This window comes from Rhinoderma darwinii, chromosome 1 (assembly GCF_050947455.1).
Source record: "Rhinoderma darwinii isolate aRhiDar2 chromosome 1, aRhiDar2.hap1, whole genome shotgun sequence".
NCBI lineage: Eukaryota > Metazoa > Chordata > Amphibia > Anura > Rhinodermatidae > Rhinoderma > Rhinoderma darwinii.
The window spans coordinates 46369054-46396825 of NC_134687.1; the positions used below are offsets into that span (position 1 = coordinate 46369054).

Below are 27772 nucleotides of genomic sequence, written 5' to 3' on the forward strand. Positions count from 1 at the left end.
CCCTGACGTCACTGTCCATACACAGTGACGTCAGGGGATCCTCCTGGACCGGAATGTGATATCAGGGGCAACCCCAGAGCTGGTGTCCCAGAGCAGAGCACTAGTATAGGCTCTGCGCCGGAACTCTGGGAAAATCACTGACATCAGTGTCCATATATGGACAGTGATGTCAGGGGCTTGCACAGAGCTGGAGTCCCGAGCAGAGCTGCTTCTAGCACTCCTCCTGGGATTCCAGCTCTGCTCCTGACATCACTGTCCATATATGGACATGGATGTCAGGGGCAACCCCAGAGCTGGAGTCCCGAGCAGAGTGCTAGTAGGCTCTTCCTGGGACTCCAGCTGTGCTCCTGACATCACTGGGACTCCTGTTCTGGGGAAGCCCCTGACATCAATGTCGATGTATGGACAGCGATGTCAGAGAATTCCCCAGAGTCCCGGAGCAGAGCCTATATTAGCGCTCTGCCCGGGACTCTGCTCTGGGGAAGAACCTGACAACACTGTCCATATATGGACAGGGATGTCAGGGAATTCCACAGAGTCCCGGAGCAGAGCCTATACTAGAGATCTGTCCGGGACTCCGGCTCTGGGGAAGCCCCAGACATCGCTGTCCATATGTGGACAGCGATGTCAGAGAATTCCACAGAGTCCCGGTGCAGAGCCGATACTAGCACTCTGCCTGGGACTCCGCTCTGGGGAAGACCCTGACATCGCTGTCTATATGTGGACAGTGATGTCAGGGAATTCCACAGAGTCCCGGAGCAGAGTCTGTACTAGCGGCTCTGTGTGCCTCGGGCCGCATGCTTGAGACCCCTGCTTTAAAGGTTAAAGCTGCCCACACACATTACATAAATGGTGGCAGCCCCTGACTTTTGCGGGATTTATTGACAATCTAAGTTGTATGGGGTTATCCTGACTGGTCACCAACACAAATGTTAGGGGAAAAGACACGCCAGAAAGTGTCTAGCAGTGACTTATCTCTTCCCTATTAGTAAACGTGCACACTTGGCAGAGCTGAGCATGCATGTTTATAGGGAGGTCGGAGGAGATGACATTCTAGATTTCCATAATATACTAGACCTACTACTAAGTCCTTGTCCACGCAGTGTAGCTTTTTGTGCCTTTTTGAATCCTAAGATGAGGAAAAATATATATACTTTATACTTCAAGTATACCAGTCCTGGTTTTGCCTGAAAACAAAGCATTAAAAACTGCATTGTGTGAACAAGGACTAAAGGTATATTCACAATACTTTTGGTGTGTACGTCTATCGTATGCAGCAGGAAATATATTCTGAACGTATCCATAGCATATAGTCAACTGGGCATTTGCCATTCTATTCTAAGGGGCTTAAACTTATACATAGGTGCATCAGATCTGACTTTTTTTTTTTTATAGGATCTGCCATGATTTGTTTTCATTTATAACTTGAGGTCAAGCAGAGGTAGGTTGAAGACTTGATGCAGACTTGTGTTAATGGCCTACAATTACAAAGAAGCTTACACCAGTGTTTGGCATATACTGTGCCAAAAAAAAAAGTTGCAGATGGTAACTTATCTTCTCCCTCGCCAAATTTGGAAAGTGACAAGAAAAGTGGGTGTGGTCTTCATTCCAGTCCTAATTTTTGTCGACCAGGTCTTCCTGGGGATTCCACCAAAGTTCCATTGTCCTCCCTGGATTAATCATCACGGTGCCAATTTTCTTAGTTGTTCAGCGGTGGTCAAAGCATTAAACAAGTGAAGCCGAGTGATACACCCTTAGACCATTGATATTATTAATATTTGTGGCATTCCCTGCTACTTCACTTTGAAATGGTGTAAATTTGGGAGCATATCTACGCCGGATTATAGCAGGCGTTGATTTGATTTCATAAGGCTAGATTTCCTCGAATGTGGGGAAACTCGGACGTGAAAAACGTGACATTTTTCACGTCCGGTGTGCCTTTGCGCGGGTCCCGTTTTCACAGATCCCCATGGAGCCTATGGAGGGATTTGTGAAAACGGAAGATAATAGGACAGGTTCTATTTTTCAACGGACACTTCACACTGTCCGTAGAAACAACAGTTGTGTGAACGGCCCCATAGAAATACATGCGTCGGTGTGACCGCCGTTGTTTTAACTAGATCAATTTAGAGCAATTGCAGATAAAACAAAAATGTGCTGCAGGATGCGAGCCTAGTCACACATTTTTTTTTTAATGATACAGCCACTTAGAAATTCCTTGCCATCCCGTGATTAACTGGCCTTTCAAAACTTCACAAAGACCTGCATGTCTGTGTAAGCTGGAAAAAACAAGAGTGGGAGGGAAGGGATAAACAGAATATAAAGTGAGCTGCTGGACTGCTCCGTGCCTCGTCTGGCTGTGTGGACTGGACGAGTGGGTAGCACATCTAAAGGCCAGCCGAGGAGCACTTAGTAATCAGTCTTGTCCCGCATAATAGAAGGCAATGTCTTGGTACCGTGCGTCTAGACCGGTGACTAAACACCTGTGCCCAGGAAGCATGCTGACCCTGGTACTTATGGTTTTAGCATCCAGCGCAGTGGACGCAGGTCAGCAGAAAAATCAAGCAAAAAAATATAAAGGACCAGGGACAACATTGAACCTGAGAAACATCATTGTTGGCCGGTGCTATCACTACATGTCTCTGTATCCAGGCAATGGGTGAGTATACATAGTATATGTTGATAGTGCCCATAGTAACGTGATGCTGTATATTCATGTGCCAATAGTTTAAAGCAGAATACACAGATTCTTGGGAAAATGTGGCTTGTCAGAACTTGCAAGTAGTTTACTGTCGCATTAAATACAGACTCTCCAGGTTTTTATAGGACATGTGAACTTACATTTTATAATGCAATGCACCACTGAACAAGACTTCTATGTATGAATATCACGTTCTTCTGTGCCTGAAGTTATGTACACATTTCAATCAACTATAATAAATTCTGGAGAACCCCTCTAAATTGGTCATATACACTGCACAATCTTACCAAGAAATGAGCAGACCACCACAATCCCCTTGCAGAAACTTTCTTCAGGCTAGGGCTCTACGGTGATGACTTGCTTTTTGCTGTAAAATTGCAGAATTACCCCCACTTGTGACTGACTGTTTCCCTATGGTAAAGAAAGCTGCTAGCGACCTTGTAAAATGGTCGAAATTTTCCACAATGGTCGCAATGTTTTTTCCAATAGGGAAACATTGAAGTCGCCTATGAGTCACGGTAACGCTGCAATTTGACTGCAAATTGTGGGTGACTATCTGTCGCTGTGGAGACTTAGCTTTATGTCTAGTGGTCATGTCTGCTCAGATCATCCTGCAAGTGTTGTTCCTGTAATCTCCATATCAGGATGGTACTTTTTTATTATTAGATAGAAATTGTTCCGTTGGTGGCACCAATATTTTTGCCACAACTTTTACCAAGTGCATTTTATCACTATGAAGATTATTGCGAAGAGTTTGTTATGACTTTACCTGTAAGAAATAATAGAATCGATAAAATGAAATTGGATAGGGATGACAAAAGCTTTCTCATATTTTCAATGCACTGTTCTATACCAAGATACTATTATATAGTTTATCAGACACTTGGGTGACTGCACCTATGCTCCTTATGGTATATATGTATAGTGGATGTTTGTATTTGTATGTATATGGTATGTTATGATGTATTATATTATTAGAATTTGAGCACTGTATGTCAAGATTAGGCTCTGTTCACACTGACGTTATTACCAGTCCTTCTGGAGTCTCTGTAATTTTTGACGACAAAAAGAGCTGGAGCCATTTAGCGCTAAAAAAAATACTACAAGCCCGACAGATCTCAATATAAGTCAATGCTCCATTACAATCAGATGCCATGACACTAATGTGCATAGAGAATTATTTGAGCACATTGGAGTGCTTGCTGACAATGGTTCTTCGTCTTCCAGTGCTGATCAGTGTACACTTGGCTGCTCCTGCACAACATCTCCACTTATTTCAGGAGACTCCTAGACAATCCAGGAGAGTAGATATGTTATATCTTGAGAACATCTTGTATTGAAAGGGCTACATTGTAATCAGTGTGAAGTCCTAATGTAACCCCTGTAGGAAAGTCATCTTCACTCTCTGGCTAGCTTTTTACAATTTGAAAATTGGGGTTATAGATTGAGGAGTTGACTACAATTACATGTCGGCAGGTGTATATAGAGTTTCCTTCCATACAATATAGTCATGGACTAATTAATCAAAAGTTCCCCATGTAGCCCCCAAATGGGAAATCTCCACTAAAAGAGATTTATTCCATTGACATTGTCATCAACATTATTATCAAAATATTAAAGGGCCTGTAATGGGTTTGTTGGATTATTACGCAATCCACAGAGCGAGTGATGGGAGAACAGCAGCAACACACTTTACTGGGCTTTTAAGAACAAGGAATTAAACCAGAAAAGGAACGAACAGAGTCCTGTTGGAGGAGCACGCTACATGGGAAAGGAACAGTCCATGGAATGGGGTATAGAACAATAGGGTGGGATGCCCGACATAGGAATAGTCCAGAGGAGAAATCCACTTACTGACCAGTAGAGGGGCAGTAGAGCTCAGGAACCTCCAGACGAGTGTCCTTTACAGGTGCTGGCATCAGCGCCCCTCTCTAATAGGGTTCACATTTGAGTCTCTTTCATCACATCTCTAGCTCAGGTCCTTAAATACCTAAGTGGGAGACAACTTGAGAGGTCTCTATATGACCCTCTATACATGCGGCCGTACTAATTAATAAGGAGCACAGCAGGGAGTGTTCCCAGCATCCAGACAGTCAGCCGGGATGTGGACGCCCCACAAGTATTAGATGTCAATGAGAATGCAAATTCAAAAAGTCAACATATTGACACTGAACATAATGTACCGTCACAAACTCTCCCGCCTTACAATAAGCGAGATGGCCATGTGGCCTGCACAGGCCTCTGGCCACCTCACTAGCAGCCTACATGAATCCACATATTTCAGTTCATTTTTAGCAGTTCATTATGAAGAAGAAATGCTTAGAAACGTCCTCAAAAAGTAGGAAATTTCAAGACCTCCAAAAATTGCATGTCATCTGCTAAGTTCAAAATGCCCGATGAGGCCGCTTCTATAACAGTCCGCCCAGTGAGATCGAGTCTCTAGGGTCAGAAGGTTTTTTGGGACCTTCTATCAAGTATAAAGTTTTAATTCTGTAGAATCTCCAGGCATCTCTTGTATCTGTATCCTCTTGTTCTGTGTTAAGTTCAGACTTTTCTCTCTTCACGGGGCCTCCGCATCTCATAGTGTATGCTGACATCGCACTCTACATCTCTCTCCTTAGGACACCTTAGTTCTAAGAACCTGAGGTAGAACAATTCTTATAACACGGAAGTGGTTGTACATGAATGTGGCACCTCTAACTCTGCTTGTCCCGGGACCAGTCCTCATCGTCCACTGTGGCCTTTGATAAAAAAAAGTCCATTGTCTCCTGTTACAACTCCTTAGCTCGCACAACAACTTGTTTATTCTTCGCTATTATGAAAGCCTGATCCCAAGCCCAGCGCTCAACCTCCTCTGTAGCCTCTACTCCAAGCAATATCATCATCTGCTGGTACAGTACATCTGTTTCCATCTCTCTGTGCTCTGCTGATCCCAATGCGGCTACCAGTTGTGAGAGAACAGCAGCAATACACTTTATTGAGCCTTTAAGAACAAAGAATTAAACAAGAGCAGAAATAAACAAAGTCCTGGCCGAGGAGCAGACTACATTGGAAAGGAACAGTCCACAGATTGGTTTATAGACCGGTAGGGCATGATACCAGGCAAAGGAATTAGAGCGTAATCCAGAGGAAAAATCCATTTACTGGCCACAAGGGGCAGCAGAGCTACGGATCCTCCTCCAGATGAGTGTGCCACATGGGTGCTGGATGGACCATCAGCTCCTCTCTCCAATAGGGTCAAGATGTGAGTCTCGCAAAGCAAAGGATCCTCTTCCTGTATCCCTCAGGGGTGCAGTCCTGCAAGTGTAGAGTGACCTATTGTATTGTCCCAGCAGATCGTGATCAGGAGGGTGCTGGCAATACTTTGCCAGTCTGCAGACACGTAACCTAGCAGAAACAAAAAAACAAAACACCCACATGTTTTATTGTACAGGGTGTAGAAGTAATGGGGCAATGCACATAAACAGGACAAGAAGAGGATGAGTGAGACACTCACTGAGAATCCAGCAGAAATATGATCACACAAAGTCAACATAATGACGCTAAATCACAACTGGAAATGAACTGAACATGATACAGCGTCACAGGGCCTCATGTATTGTGTCTCGGGGCAGAGATGCCTTGTTCCCCATGGCATGTTTCATTTTCTAGTATAACAAGATGCTGAACATTACTTCATTTATATGGCCAACATACAGTTTATTCAGATGTTACAGTGCCCCTCTTAACAGAAGCAGCCACCATGCTCTTATAGCAGAGTCAGACATAATATCGTATAACAGTGCCAGCTACAGTGCCCACATAATAGTAGCAGACAGAACCTCCATAACAGTACTAGCCAGTACCTATTACAATGCAAGGTGCAGCTCCCAATTACAGTGCAAACTGAAATAATAGACAGAACCATGGTTCCAGTCTTCTGCCTTCCAGTCTAGCTTCCCAGACTACCCTATACACCATGTACTTCAGTAGTAAATGTTCTCTAATGGACCAGCGCTATGGTGATCATCAGCGCTCTGAGAGCAGGAAGGCGTGTCTGTGACTACCGAAACACACTGGGCAAAACATAAGGTAGTCTGAGAAGCGGGCAGTCATATCACATACACAAAGATGAGACTGGTAATGGGATGAACCGTGGCAGCAACATAAAGAAGGAGAGCACCAGGTATGTTAACGATACATTTTGTATGTATAGTGAAATTTTTACTATGAAACGTAGGGTGACGTATGGGTTCTTATAATCACCTCCTTATTTTTTCCAATACAGGGATAAGAACTGCTCGGGAATATGGCAAGAACTAATTGATGCAGTACAGAGAAAAGATCCATGTAAGATCACTCAGGAAGATTACAAGAATCTTGCACTTGTGGCTGCTCAGACCATACCATGTGATAAGGTGACAAAATTCAACTTCTTATCTGCAAAAGTATTGTCTTAAAGAGGCTTCTTCAGATTAGGGTATCTACTAGATCACAAGCAAGCCCTAAGGCTAGATTCACACGAGCGTATCAGATTTACGCGCATGAAAAACGCACGTGAATCTGGTCCGTGTGTGTTGCATTATGCATTAGTGTGCTTTGCGAGTGGCATGTGTTTTTCACGCACTCGCAAAGCATATATATATTTTTTTCAACTGAATTTATGCGCAAATCACGCACAGCACACGGATGTGCATCCGTGTGCTGTGCGTGATTTTCACGCACCCATTGACTTCAACGGGCACGTAGTTGCGTGAAAGCGTACCAATATAGGACATGCAGTGAGTATCACGCAACGGACACACGCTGCGTGAAAACTCCTGCATGTGTGAATGGCCCCATTGAAAACAATGGGGCCGTGTGCTGTGCGTGATTTTCACACACCGCACACGGACGAGTTTTACACTCGTCTGAATTAGTCCTTAAGCTACATTGAGACGAATGTGTCCAATTTGCATGCGTAAAAAACGCAGCGTTTTTCCTACATTTCTTGTCCATGTACATTGCGTATTGGCAACAGTGTGCTTTGCGTGTGGCATGCGTTTTTCACATCCGTGCAAAGCACTTCATTTTAAAAAATATATATTTCTCTGCTTTTCATTGTATTTGATGCGTGAAACACAAACAGCACACGGATGTCATCTATGTGCTGTCCGTGGTTTCCACGCACCCATAGACTTCAATGGGCAACTAGTGAAAACGCATCAATATAGGACATTGCAGTGAGTTTCACACAACGGACACACGCTATATGAAAAACAATGCATGTGTGAATGGCTCCATTGAATTGCATAGGTCCGTGTGCTGTGCGTGATTTCAACGCACAGCACACGGACGAGTATTACGCTCGTCTGAATGAGCCCTAATGGAAACAAAACTGGTGCATGCTCTCCTGTAGTAGCACCAGCTGACTTATTTCCATTTCTAATATATAGAGGTCTGTTGCTATTACAGATCCTCACCAGTAAGGACAAGTCTTTGAGTCATACTCTTCCATCCAATTGTTAAAAACTCGACGAGCGTTGGGCATGCTTGTCCATATTGGGTACTTGTAATATAAGAGGGGGTGACCTTTTCATTGTTACTATAGGCTCTGCCTCTATATATTTTAGCACTATTCTAGAATAGAATGAAACCACTTGTCCCATGTTCTACATGTATCAAACATGGACTGATATTAGCCAGCCATAATGACTGTAAGTTAATATTTTGTGTCTCTTCAGACCCTTCTATGGAGCAGGACCAATGACCTTGTTCACCGGTACACAAAAGCCACAGCAGATTTCATCACCCTAGAAGATACTTTCTTGGGCTTCCTGTTCAATGGTCTTATGTGGTGTGGGAATACATTAAGGCCAGGTAATCACCTAATAACAAACTATGGTGATACTGTTTGCTAAGATTTAAGATCCAAATAAAACTGTTCTATTTGCTCCATGTAGTTAAAGAGAATGTATCGTCAGACAATTATCTATTATTTAAATCAAATTTTTTATATTAAACATATTTATTAAAAAATGTTGGTAGTTTTTTTTGTTTGTTTTGTTTTTCTCTGTAATTATCTATTTTCAAAAAGTATCGTTAAATCTTGCCGTTTTCACCATAGCCTGTTAGTACTCACAATAGACTGACCCTTCCTGTTCTGTAGAGATCACTTCTCAGCAGTCATCTCATTATCATCCCAGGGCAGGATTACAATAAAAGGTAACACCTTTATTATAAAGCTGGAGGCAGATAAAACAGGATCCCCACATCGATAATAAGTGATAAGGACAGTTTACATCCTCCCCTCACAGAGCATGCCCGCAACACTTTCCCATAGAAGTCAATAGGCCATTTTCTCACTGAGGTTTTTTTTTTCTCCATGTGAAGCAAATCTCTGAACTTCTGTTCACAACTCGGCAAGATTGCCACTCCTATAATCATGTACAGAAAATAAAGTAAAAATAGAATCGGAAGAAAAGTTGCTTCAGTAAAGATTTTTATTTAATAAAAGAAAGCAGCTCAGAAATTTCAGATCTGACTAGTCTGCATAATGTTAATACATCACTTAATTGTGTTATTTGGTAGAGGTTTAATGCACAATTGGATACATAATTGGCCACTGGGGAATAAAGGAACTACCTCTGAAGCTACGTTACAGGTTATGTATGTATGGATAGATAAATAGTTGAATTATTACAAGCATTTTACATTCATGCGGTTGCCTTGCTGTTCTATGTTGACTATTTTACACGTTTCTGGGATATGTCCAGCCCTATTGTAGATTACTAAGCCCTGCATATTGATGTATAGGTAAGATGAAAGGCAGAGAATTTTTTTTTTCTCCATATGTAACAGATCCATGATCCAAATGTAGGCATTAGTAGGCTCATCAGAATTTTTTATTTAAAACATAGCTCATAGCATCCCAGTTGTTCTTCTGATACAATCTGTACAGTAAATACCTGATAAATATGTACGGTCCTTTTCAGGAATGAACTATAAGTCTTGTCCTGCCTGGAATGAATGTGAGCACAACTCCATTTCCTCATTCTGGAAGATGGCATCTGCTGCAGTAAGTACCAACCAGGATTCTAGTCTTGATGCTGCTGGTTATATTGTCTATAGTGTCAAAGGGATTTGTGAAAGCGGTTGTCTGCTTTGGACAATCTAGGGGTGGTACTTAAATTTTTAACAACGCGTTGACCTTTTGATGACAAAGATATACGCACGGGAAGGGGAGTTCGCCCAGTTGTCTTTGGCTCCTCAATTTTGAAGAACATCCCCACAATGTGCCCCCTGAATATAATAGCTCTACACATTGCGCCCCCTGAGTATAATAGATCCACACTGTGCCCCTGAATATAATAGTTCCACACACTGTGCCGGCTATGTATAATAGCTCCACACAGTGCCCCTGAATATAATAGCTTAACACACTGTGCCCCATAAAATAGCAGTGCCACACACAGTGCCCTAGATTATAATGAAACACACTGTGCCCATAAATAAAAAAAAATATGCCATACTGTACCCCCTGAAAAAAATATGCTCAACACTGTGACCCTGAATAATAAATGTCCACACTGTGCCCCCTGAATGAAAAAAAAAATAGCTATACCATGCCCCCCAATAAAATAAATACCCATTGTGCCCCTGAATGTATTATTAGCCAGGCTGGGCCTCTGAATACATAATTGGTAAAAAGAAGAGAGACTGCAGAACTCTTTTGCTAAGTACATAATTAACCCCATACTCCCGATCACGTCTACATTTGAATGGAGCAAATGAGCGTCGATCGACAAGCTACATTGTCAATCAGCAATCGTTAAAGGTGGTTAAACACAGGCAAACATCTGTCTGTGTAAAATAACGTTAAAGAGGCTCTGTCACCAGTTTACCACTGCCCTATCTCCTACCTAATCTAATAGTCGCTGTAATGTAGATAACAACAGTTTTTTGTTTTTTTTAAACTTTTTTTTTTGACAAAGTTATAATCATTTTTAGTTTTATGCTAACTTGTTCTAAATGCCCAACCGGGCGTTTTTTTTAATTTTCACCAACTGGGCGTTGTAAAGAAAAGTGTATGACGCTGATCAATCAACGTCATACACTTCTCTTCATTCATGCCCATTTTGTTTCACAGCACAGCGTGATCTTGCTGTGACGGGACTTCCTCCCACAGGTCCTTCACCGGAGCGACGGAAGAGTCAACAGACATCGCCCCCAGCCGTGCCAGGACGTTTATCCGAATCTGCAGCGGCTGGAGGCGATGTCTGTTGACTCTTCCGTCGCTCCGGTGAAGGACCTGTGGGAGGAAGTCCCATCACAGCGTGATCGCGAGATCACGCTGTGCAGTGAAACGAGCTGGGCATGAATGAAGAAAAATGTATGACGCTGATTGGTCAGCATCATACACTTCTCTTTACAGCGCCCACATGGTGAAAAGTAAAAAAAACACCAAGTTGGGCATTTAAAATAAATTAGCATAAAACTAAAAATGATCATAACTCGGTCAAAAATAAACGTTTTTAAAAAACAAACAAAAAAAACTGTTGTTATCTACATTAAAGCACATATTAGATTAGGTAGGATATAGGGCAGTGATAAACTGGTGACAGAGCTTCTTTAAAGGCTATGTAAACCTTTGAAAAGCAAAACATTTTTTTAATACAATTTTTTAGGTAACTTAAATATTTTTTGTTAAAAAAAAAATCTTTTTTAGATACAGCTGTTCTGAATTCTCCATACAGAGCAGCTGTATCTAGCGCTATTCACTGAATCCGTCAGTCCCATGGATCTAAGTTCATAACTTAGATGTGATAGTTTACAGGTGGATCCTGCGTGATACAGCTGCTCTGCATAGAGAATACAGAGCAGCTGTATGTAAAAAAGTTTTTAATAAAGTACTTAAAAAGTCACACAAAACACACTGATACACCTTTTTATTAAAACATTTTTTTTTATGCCTTTCAAAGGTTTACATGGCCTTTAAGACAAGATGGACTCTTAGCTCACTGAACGATCAGTTTACAACTGCCCATAGAAGTCTAGAGAGGTGAGAGCAGATTGAAAGAGAAAGAAAAGCAGAGAGACACAGAGATGCTGCTGCAGCTTCTAATAAGTATTAGGGTATGTGCACACGCTAATTGCATTTACGTCTGAAATTACGGAGCTGTTTTCAGGAGAGAACAGCTCCGTCATTTCAGAAGTAATTGCTCGTACTCGCATTTTGCGAGGCGTCATTGACGGCCGTAATTTTGAGCTGTTTTTCATTGAATTCAATGAAAATCGGCTCAAATTACGTCCAAAGAAGTGTCCTGCACTTCTTTGACGAGGCAGTCATTTTACGCGTCGTCGTTTGACAGCTGTCAAACGACAACGCGTAAATAGCAGGTCGTCGGCAAACCCATTCAAATGAATGGGCAGATGTTTGCCGACGTATCGGAGCCGTATTTTCAGGCGTAAATCGAGGCATAATACGCCTCGTTTACGCCTGAAAATAGGTTGTGTGAACCCAGCCTTAGGGTATGTTCACACAGTAGACTAAAAAACGTCTGAAAATACGGAGCTGTTTTCAAGGGAAAACAGCTCCTGATTTTCAGACGTTTTTGAAGCCACTGGCGATTTTCGCTGCTTTTTTTACGGCCGTTTTTTGGAGCCTTTTTCAATAGAATCTATGAAAAACAGCTCTAAAAACATCCAAAAAGTGTAAAAAAAAAAAAACGACCCATCGGAACAGAATGACGTTTTTTCCATTGATTTCAATAGGCAGATGTTTGGAGGCGTTCTGCTTCCAATTTTTAATCCGTTTTTTTGGTGTTTACTGCCCGAAAAACGCCTCTGTGTGAACATACCCTGATATGTCACCCCAGTGCTGGATTGACATCTACACTGCTAATTACTGCTGTATAATCTCCTTCATGCTTCAGTATTTAAATATATATGATATATAGAGATAGGAGAGCAGGAGTCTCCTCTTCTCTATGTGTGCAGTGTATAGAATACATGATATCAGTCAGACTCCACCCATTAGCACAGATAAAACTGAGAATTAGGGCTTATTCAGACGAACGGGATATATGTCCGTGCAACGCGCGTGATTTTCACGCGCGTCGCACAAACCTATATTAGTCTATGGGGCCGTGCAGACATGTGCGTGATTTTTACGCAGCGTTGGGCCGCTGCGTAAAAGTCACGACATGTCCGTTCTTTGGGCGTTTTTTGCGCATCACGCACCCATTGAAGTCAATGGTTGCGTGAAAACCACGCATGCCACACGGAAGCACTTCCGTGTGACCAGCGTGATTCGCGCAAGAGCTGTGAAAAGGATGAATGAAAACAGAAAAGCACCACGTGCTTTTCTATTTACAAACATCCAAACGGAGTGTCATCATGGCGGCTGCGCGAAAAGCACGCAGCCGCGCATCATATGCTGAGGCCACACGGAGCTGTTAAGTGCCTTTTGCGCAGGCAAAACGCCACGTTTTTTGCGAGCGCAAAAAGCACACGCTCGTGTGAATCCGGCCTTAGAGATAGAGCCTGCAGAGGGGAAAACTGCTAAATAATGCCACATACAAGTCATATAATGGCCAGAACATATGACAACTTATTCTGAAAACTCACCTGAAATATTTGGCGCTTCCATCCTGTTCACTTTATTGTTGCATTCTTGCTCATAAAGTGATTCAGCGGAACAAGATCTTTTTGCTGTAATAAATTCCCCTATGTAGATATTTTGTATATGTTTAAGATGTAAACTAGAAAAATGTAGTAATGACTTTCCAGGCACCGGTTTCCTATGTAAACTGGTATGAATTATGTTTGTAATGTGATCACCCTCCAAGAATAAAAAAATAAATAGTTTTACTTTTAATCTAATTTGAATTTCAAAGCATGGGAATCGGATTTATGTACATTTTCCATGTGCCTCAGGTGCATCGAGTGGTGCATATTTCTTTTCTTTATCCTCTTTGTTTTTATTACCATTTATAATACATACAAATTCACATTGATAATACATACGACAAAAATATGTCAGCTACCTGTATCTATAACAATCTATACATCTCATACAAGTATATACTAGGGACCAAAAAAAGAAGAAATAAAACCACATAATCATTACCCCCAGTTAAACCAACCCGTGAGTGGTGCATATTTATAAGCAGTGAGATCTGGTTGGAATATGTCCCTGTGCAGGTGGGAGAATTTTCAAAGGTGAAAAAGGAGTCGCTGTGTCCAGAGGTTCTCCAGTCATTTACTTTAAGGGTAAGTTCACACAGGGCGGATACGTTGCGTAAAGGTGCACAGAGTATCTGCCCTGGCGGCCACAGGGTATTCTGGCCAATAAACCGCACCAAATTGTGGTGCAGTTAATCGACCGGAGTGTCTTCTGAGAAAAAACCCACACCCTTACTTACCCTCTGACGTCCTGCAGACCGGCCTCCTGGGATGATGTTTCATCCCATGTGACTGCTGTAGCCTGTGATTGGCTGCAGTGGTCACATGGTATAAAACATCTCCCCAGGAGGCCGGCCTGGACGTAGACGCACAGAATTCTGGGTAAGTATACGATTTTATTTTCTGAGTTTTTTTTGCGGTGGAATAGCAGCTTTTCTGCCACAAAAATCGCAACATCTACTATTTGTTGCAGGTTTTACTTCCCTATTGAATTTAATGGTGAAATCCCGCAACAAATAAGCAGCAATTACTCAAATACAATTGACATGCTGCGGATTAAAAAAAACGCACCGCAGGTCAATTTCTGAGCATTTTTTTCCGCTTATCATTTACACAGCGTATGAGGCGATTTGTTCAAATGTCATCCACTCTGCTGCTACTGTATTATGCTGCGGATTTTCCACAACGATATACCTTGCGGAAAAACTGCAGTATTTATGCTAAGTGTGAACTTACCCTAGGAATAGTGTGTTTTACAATGTCTGCCATGTGCATATGTGGTCATTAACTATATTCTGCAGGGATACAATAATTCCTGGCAGCACACATATATATATATATACACCTACTGCACTCTTTACTATTTTCTTTGTTTTCCCAGTTTGCTCGAGGATCATGTGGAGTAGTGAATGTGATGTTAAACGGCTCAGCAGATGGTGATATTGCCAGGATAGAAAGGTATTGTATCACTTTAACTGTGAACATGTAATATGAATATAAAGGTCACTCATAACTAGTAATTATACAAATAGGATCTACTTAAAGAGGCTCTGTCACCAGATTTTGCAACCCCTATCTGCTATTGCAGCAGATCGGCGCTGCAATGTAGATTACAGTAACGTTTTTATTTTTAAAAAAACGAGCATTTTTGGCCAAGTTATGGCCATTTTTGTATTTATGCAAATGAGGCTTGCAAAAGTCCAACTGGGCGTGTTGAAAAGTAAAAGTCCAAGTGGGCGTGTATTATGTGCGTACATCGGGGCGTTTTTACTACTTTTACTAGCTGGGCGTTCTGATGAGAAGTATCATCCACTTCTCTTCACAACGCCCAGCTTCTGCCAGATCACGCTGTGACGTCACTCACAGGTCCTGCATCGTGTCAGACGAGCGAGGACACATCGGCACCAGAGGCTACAGTTGATTCTGCAGCAGCATCAGCATTTGCAGGTAAGTAGCTACATCGATTTACCTGCAAACGCCGATGCTGCTGCAGAATCATCTGTAGCCTCTGGTGCCGATGTGTCCTCGCTCGTCTGACACGATGCAGGACCTGTGAGTGACGACACAGCGTGATCTCTCGAGAACACGGCTGTGTCTGCACTGCCAGAAGCTGGGCGTTCTGAAGAGAAGTGGATGATACTTCTCATCAGAACGCCCAGCTAGTAAAAGTAGTAAACACGCCCCGATGTACGCACATAATACACGCCCAGTTGTACTTTTACTTTAAACACGCCCACTTGTAGCTTCAGCCATGATTAAGGACGCTCGCAGCGTCTGAAACGCGTAGGCTTCTAATTCATCACCATTATTATTATTTTTTCCTTACACTATCAGGATGTCACGCTGTGCTCCTTATTCCTGATTTTAATCAGCCAAACATACTGGCCCATTAAATTGGAACATTGGAAATATTCTTTCCGTTTTATCCAATCTTCTGTGCTGGATCCAATCCTGTTTTTCCTAGTCTCGTCTACCTACCGTGTGCCGACACGAGGATCCGTGCACGATCATCCCAAACCACATTTGCAACGAAGGTGAGCTGGTGTTTCTCTTTCTATTTTTGTGCACGCCCACTTGTACTTTTGCAAGCCTCATTTGCATAAATACAAAAATGGCCATAACTTGGCCAAAAATGCTCGTTTTTTAAAAATAAAAACGTTACTGTAATCTACATTGCAGCGCCGATCTGCTGCAATAGCAGATAGGGGTTGCAAAATCTGGTGACGGAGCCTCTTTAAGTGACACTTTAATAAGCAAAACACATTAACTAATTCATTACAAATGAGAACATATGGAGTAAATATCATGTGGATACTGATCCTCACGATTATTACTTTATGTTTACTGTCTTTATGTTGCTTGAACATTAAATCTTCTAAAGTGGGTTCTCTCTTGAGCTTTGCTTTTAGATTCATTAATAAGATGTAAGTCTGTAGAATATAAATAATTTGTTTCTTTTCTCTTTTAAATGTTGAAGCTATTTATTTTATATTTTTAAAAACTTTCCCCGGGGACTGCCATATTGGAGGCAAACACTTCCTTCCTGCATTGTCTGTGTAGACAGCACAGCAGGTTGTGTGTGCTTTATGACAGCTGAAATAAATAAGAGTTAAAGAGGCTCTGTCACCACATTATAAGTGCCCTATCTTGTACATGATGTGATCGGTGCTGTAATGTAGATTACAGCAGTGTTTTTTATTTAGAAATACGATCATTTTTGACGGAGTTATGACCTATATTAGCTTTATGCTAATGAGTTTCTCAATGGACAACTGGGCATGTTTTACTATATGACCAAGTGGACGTTGTACAGAGGAGTGTATGACGCCGACCAATCAGTGACCAATCAGCGTCATACACTTCTCTCCATTCATTTACACAGCACATGGCGATATAGCTATATCGCTATGTGCAGCCACATAAACACACTAACATTACTGCAGTGTCTTGACAATGAATATACATTACCTCCAGCCAGGACGTGATGTGTAATTATTCTCCTGACCACTTCTGTAGCGTCTCTGTGATTTACAGCATAGCAGGCATAGTCTCGCGAGATTACGCTGTAAGCTGTCATTCACAGCGAGATCTCGCTGTGCTGTGCTGTAAATCACACAGACGCTACAGAAGTGGTCAGGAGAATGAATACACGTCACGTCCTGGCTGGAGGTAATGTATATTCATTATCAGGACACTGCAGTAATGTTAGTGTTTGTGTATGAGGCTGCAGATAGCGATATAGCTATATCGCTATGTGCAGAGTAAATGAATGGAGAGAAGTGTATGACGCTGATTGGTCAGCGTCATACACTCCTCTGTACAACGCCTACTTGGTCATATAGTAAAACACGCCCAGTTTTCCATTGAGAAACTCATTAGCATAAAGCTAATATAGGTCATAACTCAGTCAAAAGTGATCATTTTTCTAAATAAAAAACACTGCTGTAATCTACATTACAGCGCCGATCACATCATGTACAAGATAGGGCACTTATAATGTGGTGACAGAGCCTCTTTAACTGACAGAGAAATGTTATAGACTACAGTTTCCGGAAGGGATAGAGTACCACCCCTCCCCAAAAGACCAGGGAGTGACAGGGGAGATGCATATAAAGCCTTATCTGTATGTATAGTATTACTATTCTGCCTGATCTGGGTCTACAGCAGTACAATAAAGCGGTCATGAATAATTAGATGACTCTGCTCATGCTGTTTAAATCTATACAGTAAAGCAACAACTGATCTGCAGAAAACAGGACACATCATCTTATTGTGACTGCTCCAGTGGCTAGTATGAAAACTAGAATAATTTAAGATTTATATGGATAGTCATATAATTTTTTTAAAATTAGATTTCTATAATAAACACCTGATTTAAATAATGTCATTTTCTGATGATATATTCCCTTTAAAGGTGTTGTTTGAGATGAAAAAAATGATGTACTTTTTTTCTCCCTCAAAAACTAGTACCATTCTTGTCCATTTGGCTGTGAGGGTAGCAAGGTGGCTCAGTAGTTATCACTTTTGCCTTGCAGCACTGGGATTCTGGGTTGGAATCCAGCCAAGGACAACATGTGTCTGGAGCTGGTATGTCCACCCTGTGTCTGCGTAGGTTTCCTCTGGATACTCTGGTTCCTCCCAACTCCCAGGAACATACAGTTGGGGAATTTAGTTTGCGAGCCCCACTAGGGACAGTAAATGATGACTAAGTCTGCACAGTTCTGTAGAATATGTTGGCGCTATATAAGCAACATAAATAAAAGTCAATGAGACTAAGTTGCAATACCTGACACAACCCAAAGACAAGGGTGGTGTTGTTTCTTGAGAAAAAAACCAGACCTCTTTTCTCATCTCAGACAATGTATCACCTGTCATCTTTGGTTTTTGCCCCTCTTTAAAAATACCAAGGACAAACCTTAGTATTTTTGCATAGAAGGTCAAATGTTTAAGATCAAAATTGGCTTTGTCTTTAACGCATTAGTGACCGGCCCATAGTGTTTTTACGGCGGCCACAAACGGGCGTTATTCCGATGCAATAGCCTTTTTATGGCGCTGCATCAGAATAAATACACAGAGCAGGGAGCTGTTCAATCTCCCTCCTCTCAGCTACCAGATGTAGCTGAGGGCTGGGGGCATCCCTGCTCTAACAGGTGAGATCGATATAAGTATCGATCTCACCCGTTTAACCCCTCAGATGCGGCGCTCAATAGCGAACGCCGCATCTGAGTGGTTTTGGAGATTTCCCTCCCTCTCATGCCACTGACACCCGGCGATAAGATCGCCGAGTGTCTGTGTCTCCGATGGCAGCCGGGGGCCTCATAAAGGCCCCCAAGTCTGCCTGTAGTGAATGCCTGTTAGGTCATGCCTCTGGCATGACCTAGCAGATGCCTGTCCATTTTACACAGACAGGCATAATACACTGCAATACAAAAGTATTGCAGTGTATTATAAAAAAAAAATTAAAAACCCACTTTTCCCCCTTACAAACTGCTTTATTATTAAAAAACAAAATAAAATAAAAAAGTTACACACATTTGGTATCGCCGCGTCCTTAACGACCCCAACTATAAACTTATTACATAATTTAACTCGCACGGTGAACGTCGTAAAAAATAAAATAAAAAACAATGCAAAAATTGCTGATTTCTTTGAATCCAGCCTTAGAAAAAATGTGCTAAAAAGTGATCAAAAAGTCGCATCTACTCCAAAATGGTACCGATAAAAACTATAAGTCGTCCTGCCAAAAAAAAGCCCTCACGCAATTGTATTGGCGAAAAAAGAAAAAAGTTATGGCTCTTCAAATATGGACACAAAAACAAATAATTAAAAAAAAAAAGTGTTTTCACTGTGTAAAAGTAGTAAAACATAAAAAATCTATATAAATTTGGTATTGTTGCAATCACAACAACCCACTGAATAAAGTTATTGTGTTATTTATGCCACACGGTAAACGGCGTAAATTTAGGGCACAAAAAAGTGTGGCGAAATTCCAGTTTTTTTTCTATTCCCCCCCAAAAAAAGTTAATAAACATTAATCAATAAATTCTATGTACCCCAAAATGGTGCTATTAAAAATCACAACTTATCCTGCAAAAAACAAGACCTTATACAGCTATATCGACGCAAAAATAAAAAAGTTATAGCATTTGAATGAGACGATGGAAAAACGTAAAAAATGGCTTGGTCATTAAGGGCTAAAATAGGCTGGTCACTTAGGGGATATGAAGGAAATATTGATTGTGACTTGAAGTCACAGGCTGTGTAAACCTTTGAATTTTTTTGTTAAATTAATGTTTTATGTGTTTTTATGCAACTTTAAAACTGACTTTTCCTTTTACGATACAGCTTCTATGTATCCTGTATACATAGAAGCTGCATAGCTCTCCCTCAGCTGATTCCGTCAGTTTAGCTGAACTGATGGCTCGGCTGAGAGCGGGTCCTGTGTGTCTCTGATCGATATTAGGTGGATCCTGTGTGTCAGAGACATGCAAGATCCATTCTCAGCCGAGCCGTAAGTTTAGCTGAACTGACGGAATCGGCTGAGAGATAACAAAACATCTTCTATGTATAGAGGAAACATAGAATGTGAATCGTTAAAAGTAAAGACATCTTTTTAATAAAAGTCAATTTGAAGGACATTAGTTTAAAAAAATAATAATAATTCCTTCCAAAGGTGTACATAGCCTTTAAGGGGAGGATATGCTATTCTTGTTCCCCCTCAGCTACATTTGTATAGCTCAGTGGATGTATGCTGAGAGGGCTCCAATCCACAGAATTTTAATTCCACTAAACAGTCATGAGGTTGATTCATCAAGGTTGACTTAGAGGACAACCACTTTCGTGAGAGAACAATAACGGGTCAACAAACACCCCACCAAAGAGAATAAGATCGTAAAGGGCTTCTGATGTTTTGGTTAACGGTTCAGACAGTTTACACAATGACCTTGTAGATGCTGAGTACCATCAGTATCAACGCCTGTTTTATCTTCCAGTATTTTAAGGACTGTCGAAATCCCCAATATGGACCCAATCAAAATATCTGAAGTGAAGGTCTGGGTAATAGATGACATTCAAGGAGAGGACAGGTAAATATAACTACTACATACACAACATATTTACGTATTCTTTGCTTTATGGCACATAATTATCAAAAGTTGTGTCATGTTAGCGAATATCTATGTTAAAGCTCCGCTAATTTATTGACATATATGGTGACAAACTTATGACTGCATGTGCCATAATTGATAAATCTGTTACTACATTAATCACTTCAATAACTTTCACACAGGCTAAAACTACTCCACGTTGTTTTATGCCAGGATTTAATGTTTAGTAAAGATGTAACTTTTTTCTTCACCCGCAACTTTTTTTTTAATTTAAATTTGAATCACTAAGCCACACCCATTTTCAAGTGACATACATGGTGCAAATGCCGCTAAATTCTGGTGTAAATGGTTAATAAATATGTCACAGATGAGACACTAATTTGGAGTAAATTGGAACAAAAAAAGGGTGCAAATATATATAGATATATGTGGGCCTTTGTTTTTACCAATTTTTAGAATTTTTTTTTTTTTTTTTAATTGTATCCACTGGTCCAGAGGTTCCTGGAGTAAAATATTATGTCAGTACTTTATATAACGTTCCCCAGTATATTATTATTAAACACATAACTGCTGAACATAGGGTAGAGAAGCTGGGGGGAGTTTATATTCTCACCAGCCTCCCATCAATGGGGTATGGACTGTTTCACGCTGATCATAGGATTAAGATTTAAAGGGTTGTTCCGAGACTAAAACACTAATGCAATATGGTTTGTATAGACCACCAATGTTTGATTGGTGGAAGTTTGACCCCCGGGAACCCTGGCGATCATTAGAATTGGGCAAGTGAATGGGGCTGAGTTGTTGTACCAGGCACAGCCACATGTAGGGATAAGAATCTGTATATGGATGAACAATGATGGAACCACGATCATTACGACGATCGGCACTGGTCTAAGCTGTCGGACCCCCACAAATCAAATATTGACTGTCTACAGTAGTTTATAGTAATGAACTTGACCTAAAATTGGCCATCATTTGGAAAAAACTGATTGTCCATTTTGGTGGACATGTATCTCATACGGCCAGCGTTATACTAGTCTATAGCTAGTATAATCATCCTGTTTTGCTGATTGTACATACTCTCCTCACACCAGGACCCCCTGCTCCTGATGCTTGCATTTGCCAATGACAACAGTCTGAGGAGTGGAGTGACCCTTCACGGCCCACAAGCCCAAGTTCCCAGCACAGTAATACCCCTTGTGTATGCCACTGGCTCCTCGTGGGATATATAGACAATTTTTTATGCCGTATGCACACGACCATGAGGCCTTACATTGATGATTGTCAATCTAATATAATACTTGGTTCACATCATAGATTACAATATAAGTAAGACATGTTTTCTATATATACTGAGACCGCTGACCTAGTGCAGAGAAGCCTTTTTTTGGCAGTCTATAATAGTTATTTCTTCATAGTAAATGTAACTTTTATTTTTTAGAAATTCCTGTAATAGCAAGTCATTATTGGATCTAAAATATTACATTGAAGGGCACAAACTGAAATATTCCTGCGTTGACAACTACAGGTAAATAATCCCAATTGGGCTTAGTAAGTAATGATAAGTGGCATACAACAGGAAAAAAGTAGTTCTTAAAGTATCTCTGTGGGGTCTCCTATGTCACCGTGAAGGCCGTATAGAATAGAGGGGGAGATGTTGAGCTTGGAATATATCGTTTTCTATTTATTAATGCCCCTTGCACATGATCACGGACGGCAGAGGCCAGTCACCCGCATTTGCGGGCCATGCTCCCATTATAAAATATAGGAGCACGGTTCGTAAAAGCAAAAAATAGGACATGTTCTACTTTTTGCGGATGCAAAGGTGTCCGTGGGCAATAGAAATTAATGGATCCGTACTTTGATCAGCAATTACAGATCCGTAATTGCGGATCAAAATTACATTTGCGTGCATGGGGCCTAATTCAGTATTTTCATGTAAAAAGTTGTGTATAAAATCCCAGAACTCTGAGAAAGCCTTAGGGCAAAGCCACACGTGGCGGAATTGTTCTTGAATTCCGCTGCGGACACTCCGCAGCGTTAATCCGCAGCGGAGCCGTTTCTCCATTGACTTCCACTTCTATTTAGTAGGGTTCGTTTAGACGAGGCTGAAAATTCCGCTGCGGAGCATAGGCTGCGGTGCGGAATTTGGTGTCCGCAGCATGCAATGGATGTTGCGGAGTTGTGGCGGACTGGTTGCGGACTCATGGCGGAATTTCTCCATTGACTTCAATGGAGATTCTAATTTCCGCAATGAAGTCCGCAGCTGTCATGCACATGTTATGTGTGCTGCGGATGCGTCTTGCTTTTTTGACATGACATTTCTTCATTCTGGCTGGACCTATGTATTTCTAGGTCTACAGCCAGACTGAGGAAGTCAATGGGGCTCCCGTAATTACGGGAGCGTTGCTAGGAGACGTCAGTAAATAGTCACTGTCCAGGGTGCTGAAAGAGTTAAGCGATCGGCAGTAACTGTTTCTGCACCCTGGACAGTGACTTCCGATCACAATATACAGCAACCTGTCAAAAAAATAGAAGTTCATACTTACCGAGAACTCCCTGCTTCTGTCTCCAGTCCGGCATCCCAGGATGACGTTTCAGTCTAAGTGACGACTGCAGCGGTCACATGGACTGCCGCGTCACCCAGGGAGGTCAGGCTGGATGCCGAAAGAGGGACGCGTCACCAAGACAACGGTCGGTAAGTATGAAATTCGTTTACTTTCACTAGGGAAAGTGCTGGCCCTTCTCTCTATCCTGCACTGATAGAGAGAAGGGAAGCACTTTTACCGCAGTCCGCAGCAGCTAGTCCGCATCAATTTACTGCACATTTTGGGCAGATCCGCCGCAGAATCTGCAACGCAGATTTTGTGTGGCATTGATGCGGACAGTTGCGGAGGAAATCCGCCACGTGTGGGCATGCCCTTAGAGTATGTTCACACAGGGTGAGCATGCAGCGTATCAGCCCGGTGCGCCGCAGGGAATTCCAGCAGAAAAACCGCACCAAATTGTGGTGCAGTTTTTCTACTGGAATTTCCGTTCTGGAAAACTGCACCTGAAAAAAAAAAAACTTTATACTTACGTATCTATGGCGACGAGTCCTGCCTCCTAGGATGACGTTTCATCCCATGCGACATCTGCAGCCTGTGAATGGGTGCAGCGGTCACATGGGATGAAACATCATCCCAGGACGCCCGCAATGAGCTGTGAAATCCTGCAACAAATAAGCAGCATTTACGCAAATACAATTGACATGCTGCGGTTTAAAAAAACGCACCGCAGGTCAATTTCTGAGCAGTTTTTCAGCTCATCATTTAAGCAACGTGTGGATGAGACTTGTACAAATCTCATCCACTTTGCTGCTACTGCATTATGCTGTGGATTTTCTGCAATGAAATCCGTTGCGGGAAATCCACAGTATTTACGCAACGCGTGAACTGACACTTTGGCTGGGTTCCCACAGTGCAGATTTGCTGCAGATTTTGCCTGCACTTTGTAAGCCAAAACCAGAATTGGATCCAGGAGACCAGACCTATAAGGGTATGTTACACGGGCTATTTTCAGTCTAAAAAAGGCTAAAAAATCAGAAGCAGAACGCCTACAAACATCGGGCCATTGATTTCATCGGGCCGTCCTGTTCCGACGGGGCGGTTTTTTACGCCTCATTTTCAAAAAACGGCGCGTAAAAAGAAGTGCATGTCACTTCTTGAACCGTTTTTCATTGACTCAATAGAAAGACAGCTCCAAAAACGGCCGTAAGAAACGCCCCCGAAAAGCGCGAGTTTAAATAAAAAACGGCTGAAAATCACGAGCTGTTTTCCCTTGAAAACAGCTGCGTATATTCAGACATTTTTTGTTAAGCGTGTGCACATACCCTAAGGCCTCATTCACACGGCAGGGTTTCCCGGCCGGGTGCCGGCCGTTCATAAATCGGCCGGCACCCGGCTGCATTAGGAATAATAGACCTCTAATGGGGCTATTCACACGACCGATTTTTTGACGGCCGGGAGAACCGTCCGTCAAAAAATAGGACATGCTCTATCTTCGCCCGGGTACCCGGCCGCCCGGCTCCCATAAAAGTCTATGGGGCCGGGTAATACACGGCCATCACCGGGATGTGTCCCGAGTGATGGCCGGGTTTTCCGGCGCTTGCGCTCTATCTCCTCCTCCTCACAGCGCAGAGTGCATGTGAGGAGGAGGAGTTGATGCCATTCTGACGAATGGCATCGCTGTACACGGTGTGGCAGGGCCGGGGTGTACAGCAGGTGGAAGGGAGTGCTGCGCTGGCTCCCTTCCCCTGCTTGTTTTAAAAGCACCCTGGCCCGGCGACACCTTCGATGGCGCCGCTAGCAGCTGCAGCTGCGGCTGCTACTACTGTAGCGACGCCACTATAGCAGAGCGGGGAGGTATCTCCCCGCTCTGCTATGTGCTAGCCGCACTTTAGCTCCTTGAAGGAGCGGAATCCCCGAGTGTTCGGGGATTCCGCTCCTGGACAGAGCGCTTGATGTCTCTGTCCATATCTGGGCAGTGACATCAGGGGAAACTCCTGAAGCGGAATCCCCGAACACATGGGGATTCCCCTTCAGGAGTTGCCGCTGATGTCACTGTCCGGATCTGCCCGGCCCGGCACGGATGCAAAACTTAATGCAAACCGGCCGGGCAAAATGGCCGATTTTACCGGCCGACACTCGGGCTCGGGAACGACCCGGTCGTGTGAATCCCGCCTAAGGCTTTTCTTTATACATTTCTTCTGTTTAGGTTCCGTTGCTGGTTTTGGCTAAAAAAACGGATTCCAAATCTGCACTGTGGGAACCCAACCTTAGAGTGCTGCGCCCCCACCCGCACAGTGATTGACAGCTTGTCCTGGATGAGTGTGCATGCAGGAAGAGCTGTCCATCACTTTGTGGGGGCAGGGAATCAGCGATGTGCTCAGATGCTCTAGTTAGGGTATGTTTACACGCTTAACAAAAAAAACGTCTGAAGATAAGGAGCTGTTTTCAAGGGAAAACAGCTCCTGATTTTCAGCTGTTTTTTAATCAAAGTAGCATTTTTCACGGCCGTTTTTGGAGCTGTTTTACTATAGAGTCAATGAGCAACGGCTCCAAAAACGGCTCAAGAAGTGACACGCACTTTTTTACAAGGCGTCTTTTTACGCGCTATTTTTTGAAAATGAGGCGTAAAAAACGCCCCGTCGGAACAGAGCTTCCGATTTTTCAGCCGTTTTTCAAGTTGTTTACGGCCCGAAAAACGGCTGAAAATAGGCCGTGTGAACATACCCTTAGGGTATGTTCACACACAGTATTTTCAGGCGTATTTCGGGGCGTTTCTGAAAAAACAGAAGCTGAACGCCTACAAACAGCTGCCCATTGAAATCAATAGTAAAAACAGCATTTAGTTCATACGGGGTGTCTTTTTACGCCGCTGTTTTAAAAAACGGAGCGTAAAAAGACGCTCCGTAAAAAGAAGTGCATGTCACTTCTTGAGGCGGTTTTTGGAGTTGATTTTCCATGAGGCTGGGTTCACACGACCTATTTTCAGACGTAAACGAGGCGTATTATGCCTCGTTTTACGTCTGAAAATAGGGCTACAATACGTCGGCAAACATCTGCCCATTCATTTGAATGGGTTTGCCGACGTACTGTGCAGACGACCTGTCATTTACGCGTCGTCGTTTGACAGCTGTCAAACGATGACGCGTAAAAATACAGCCTCGTCAAAAGAAGTGCAGGACACTTCTTTGGACGTTTTTGGAGCTGTGTTCTCATAGACTCCAATGAAAACAGCTCCAAAAACGGACGTAAAAAATGCCGCGAAAAACGCGAGTTGCTCAAAAAACGTCTGAAAATCAGGGGCTGTTTTCCCTTGAAAACAGCTCTGTATTTTCAGACGTTTTTGGTCACTACGTGTGCACATTTTTCGCGCTGTTTTTTCGGCCGTTTTTGGTGCTGTTTTCAATAGAGTCTATGAGAAAACGGCTCCAAAAACGTCCCAAGAAGTGTCCTGCACTTCTTTTGACGAGGCTGTAATTTTACGCGTCGTCTTTTGACAGCTGTCAAACGACGACGCGTAAATTACAGGTCGTAATACGCCTCGTTTACGTCTGAAAATAGGTCGTGTGAACCCAGCCTAAAACACTGTGAGAAACGCCTCAAAAAACGCCTCAAAAGAAGCTCCAAATTAAGGGTATGTGCACACGCTAGCTGTCATTTACGTGTGAAAAGACAGACTGTTTTCAAGAGAAAACAGCTGCCTCGTTTCACACGTAAATGCTCCACCTCGCATTTTGCGAGGCGTCTGAGACGCTCGTAAATCTTGAGCTGTGCTTCATTGAGTTCAATGAAGAACGGCTCAAATTACGTGGCAAAGAAGTGTCCTGCACTTCTTTGCCGAGGCAGTCCATTTACGCGTCGTCGTTTGACAGCTGTCAAACGACGACGCGTAAATGACAGGTCGTCTGCACAGTACGTCGGCAAACCCATTCAAATGAATGGGCAGATGTTTGCCGACGTATTGCAGCCCTATTTTCAGACGTAAAACGAGGCATAATACGCCTCGTTTACGTCTGAAAATAGGTCGTGTGAACCCAGCCTTAAAGAAGCCTCATTTTCAGCTTCAAAAACACCTGAAAATCAGAGGCTGTTTTTTCTGAAAACAGCTCCGTATTCTCAGACGTTTTTGGTTAAGCGTGTGAACATACCCTCAGTCCTATATACTTTTAATGGAGCAGCCCCGCAAATACTCGATCACCGCTCCATTCAAACTCCCCCTGGCTGCGATTGCGGCATGAAGAGGACCGGCGGACTCGGAACACCCGTTTTGGTGATTGATGGGGTCCGAGAGAACCAGCCCACAGCGATGGGTGATACATTTATTTTGTGGTATAACCCCCTAGTGACAGACCCTCTATAAATATGCAATATTCCTTTACCTATTAGTTGAAATCTCCAGTGGAGTCTATTGTTACATTACAACTATTGTTAACCGTGTCCTGCATTGAGATTACGGAGAGGAAGTCCAGAAAATCCCTGCCCCACAATCACTGCCCTGTCTTCCAGGATCTGCAGGATTTATGGTTATTGCTCCTTCGATATAGCACCGGTTTCCTAATACTCAACTTTTTTTCCCAACAGGCCAGTTCAAGCTCTGCAATGTGCTGACCACCCTGATCACGCCGCCTGCAATCGGTGCAGCTATCAGTAAAAATAATAAAAAGTGCCACTATCTAAATGTTAAGCGACAAGAAGAATTATTCACCTGTTATTTCTTACCTGATATCATGTACTTTGGCTTTTCCAAGGTATTAATAAAGATTCAGAAAACCATG

At 42.6% G+C, this 27772-nt stretch overlaps 1 protein-coding gene across 1 annotated transcript; it reads left to right on the plus strand.

Moving 5' to 3' along the window:
• Positions 1 to 2333: 2333 nt before the first annotated feature.
• Positions 2334 to 27772, plus strand: LOC142729951 (ADP-ribosyl cyclase/cyclic ADP-ribose hydrolase 1-like). Its single transcript, XM_075849335.1, has 8 exons — positions 2334 to 2659; positions 6969 to 7098; positions 8404 to 8539; positions 9655 to 9737; positions 14727 to 14803; positions 20338 to 20430; positions 21893 to 21979; positions 27579 to 27772. Exons 1-8 carry the CDS (start codon positions 2445 to 2447, stop codon positions 27646 to 27648), a joined length of 891 nt encoding a protein of 296 aa, XP_075705450.1. The 5' UTR covers positions 2334 to 2444; the 3' UTR covers positions 27649 to 27772.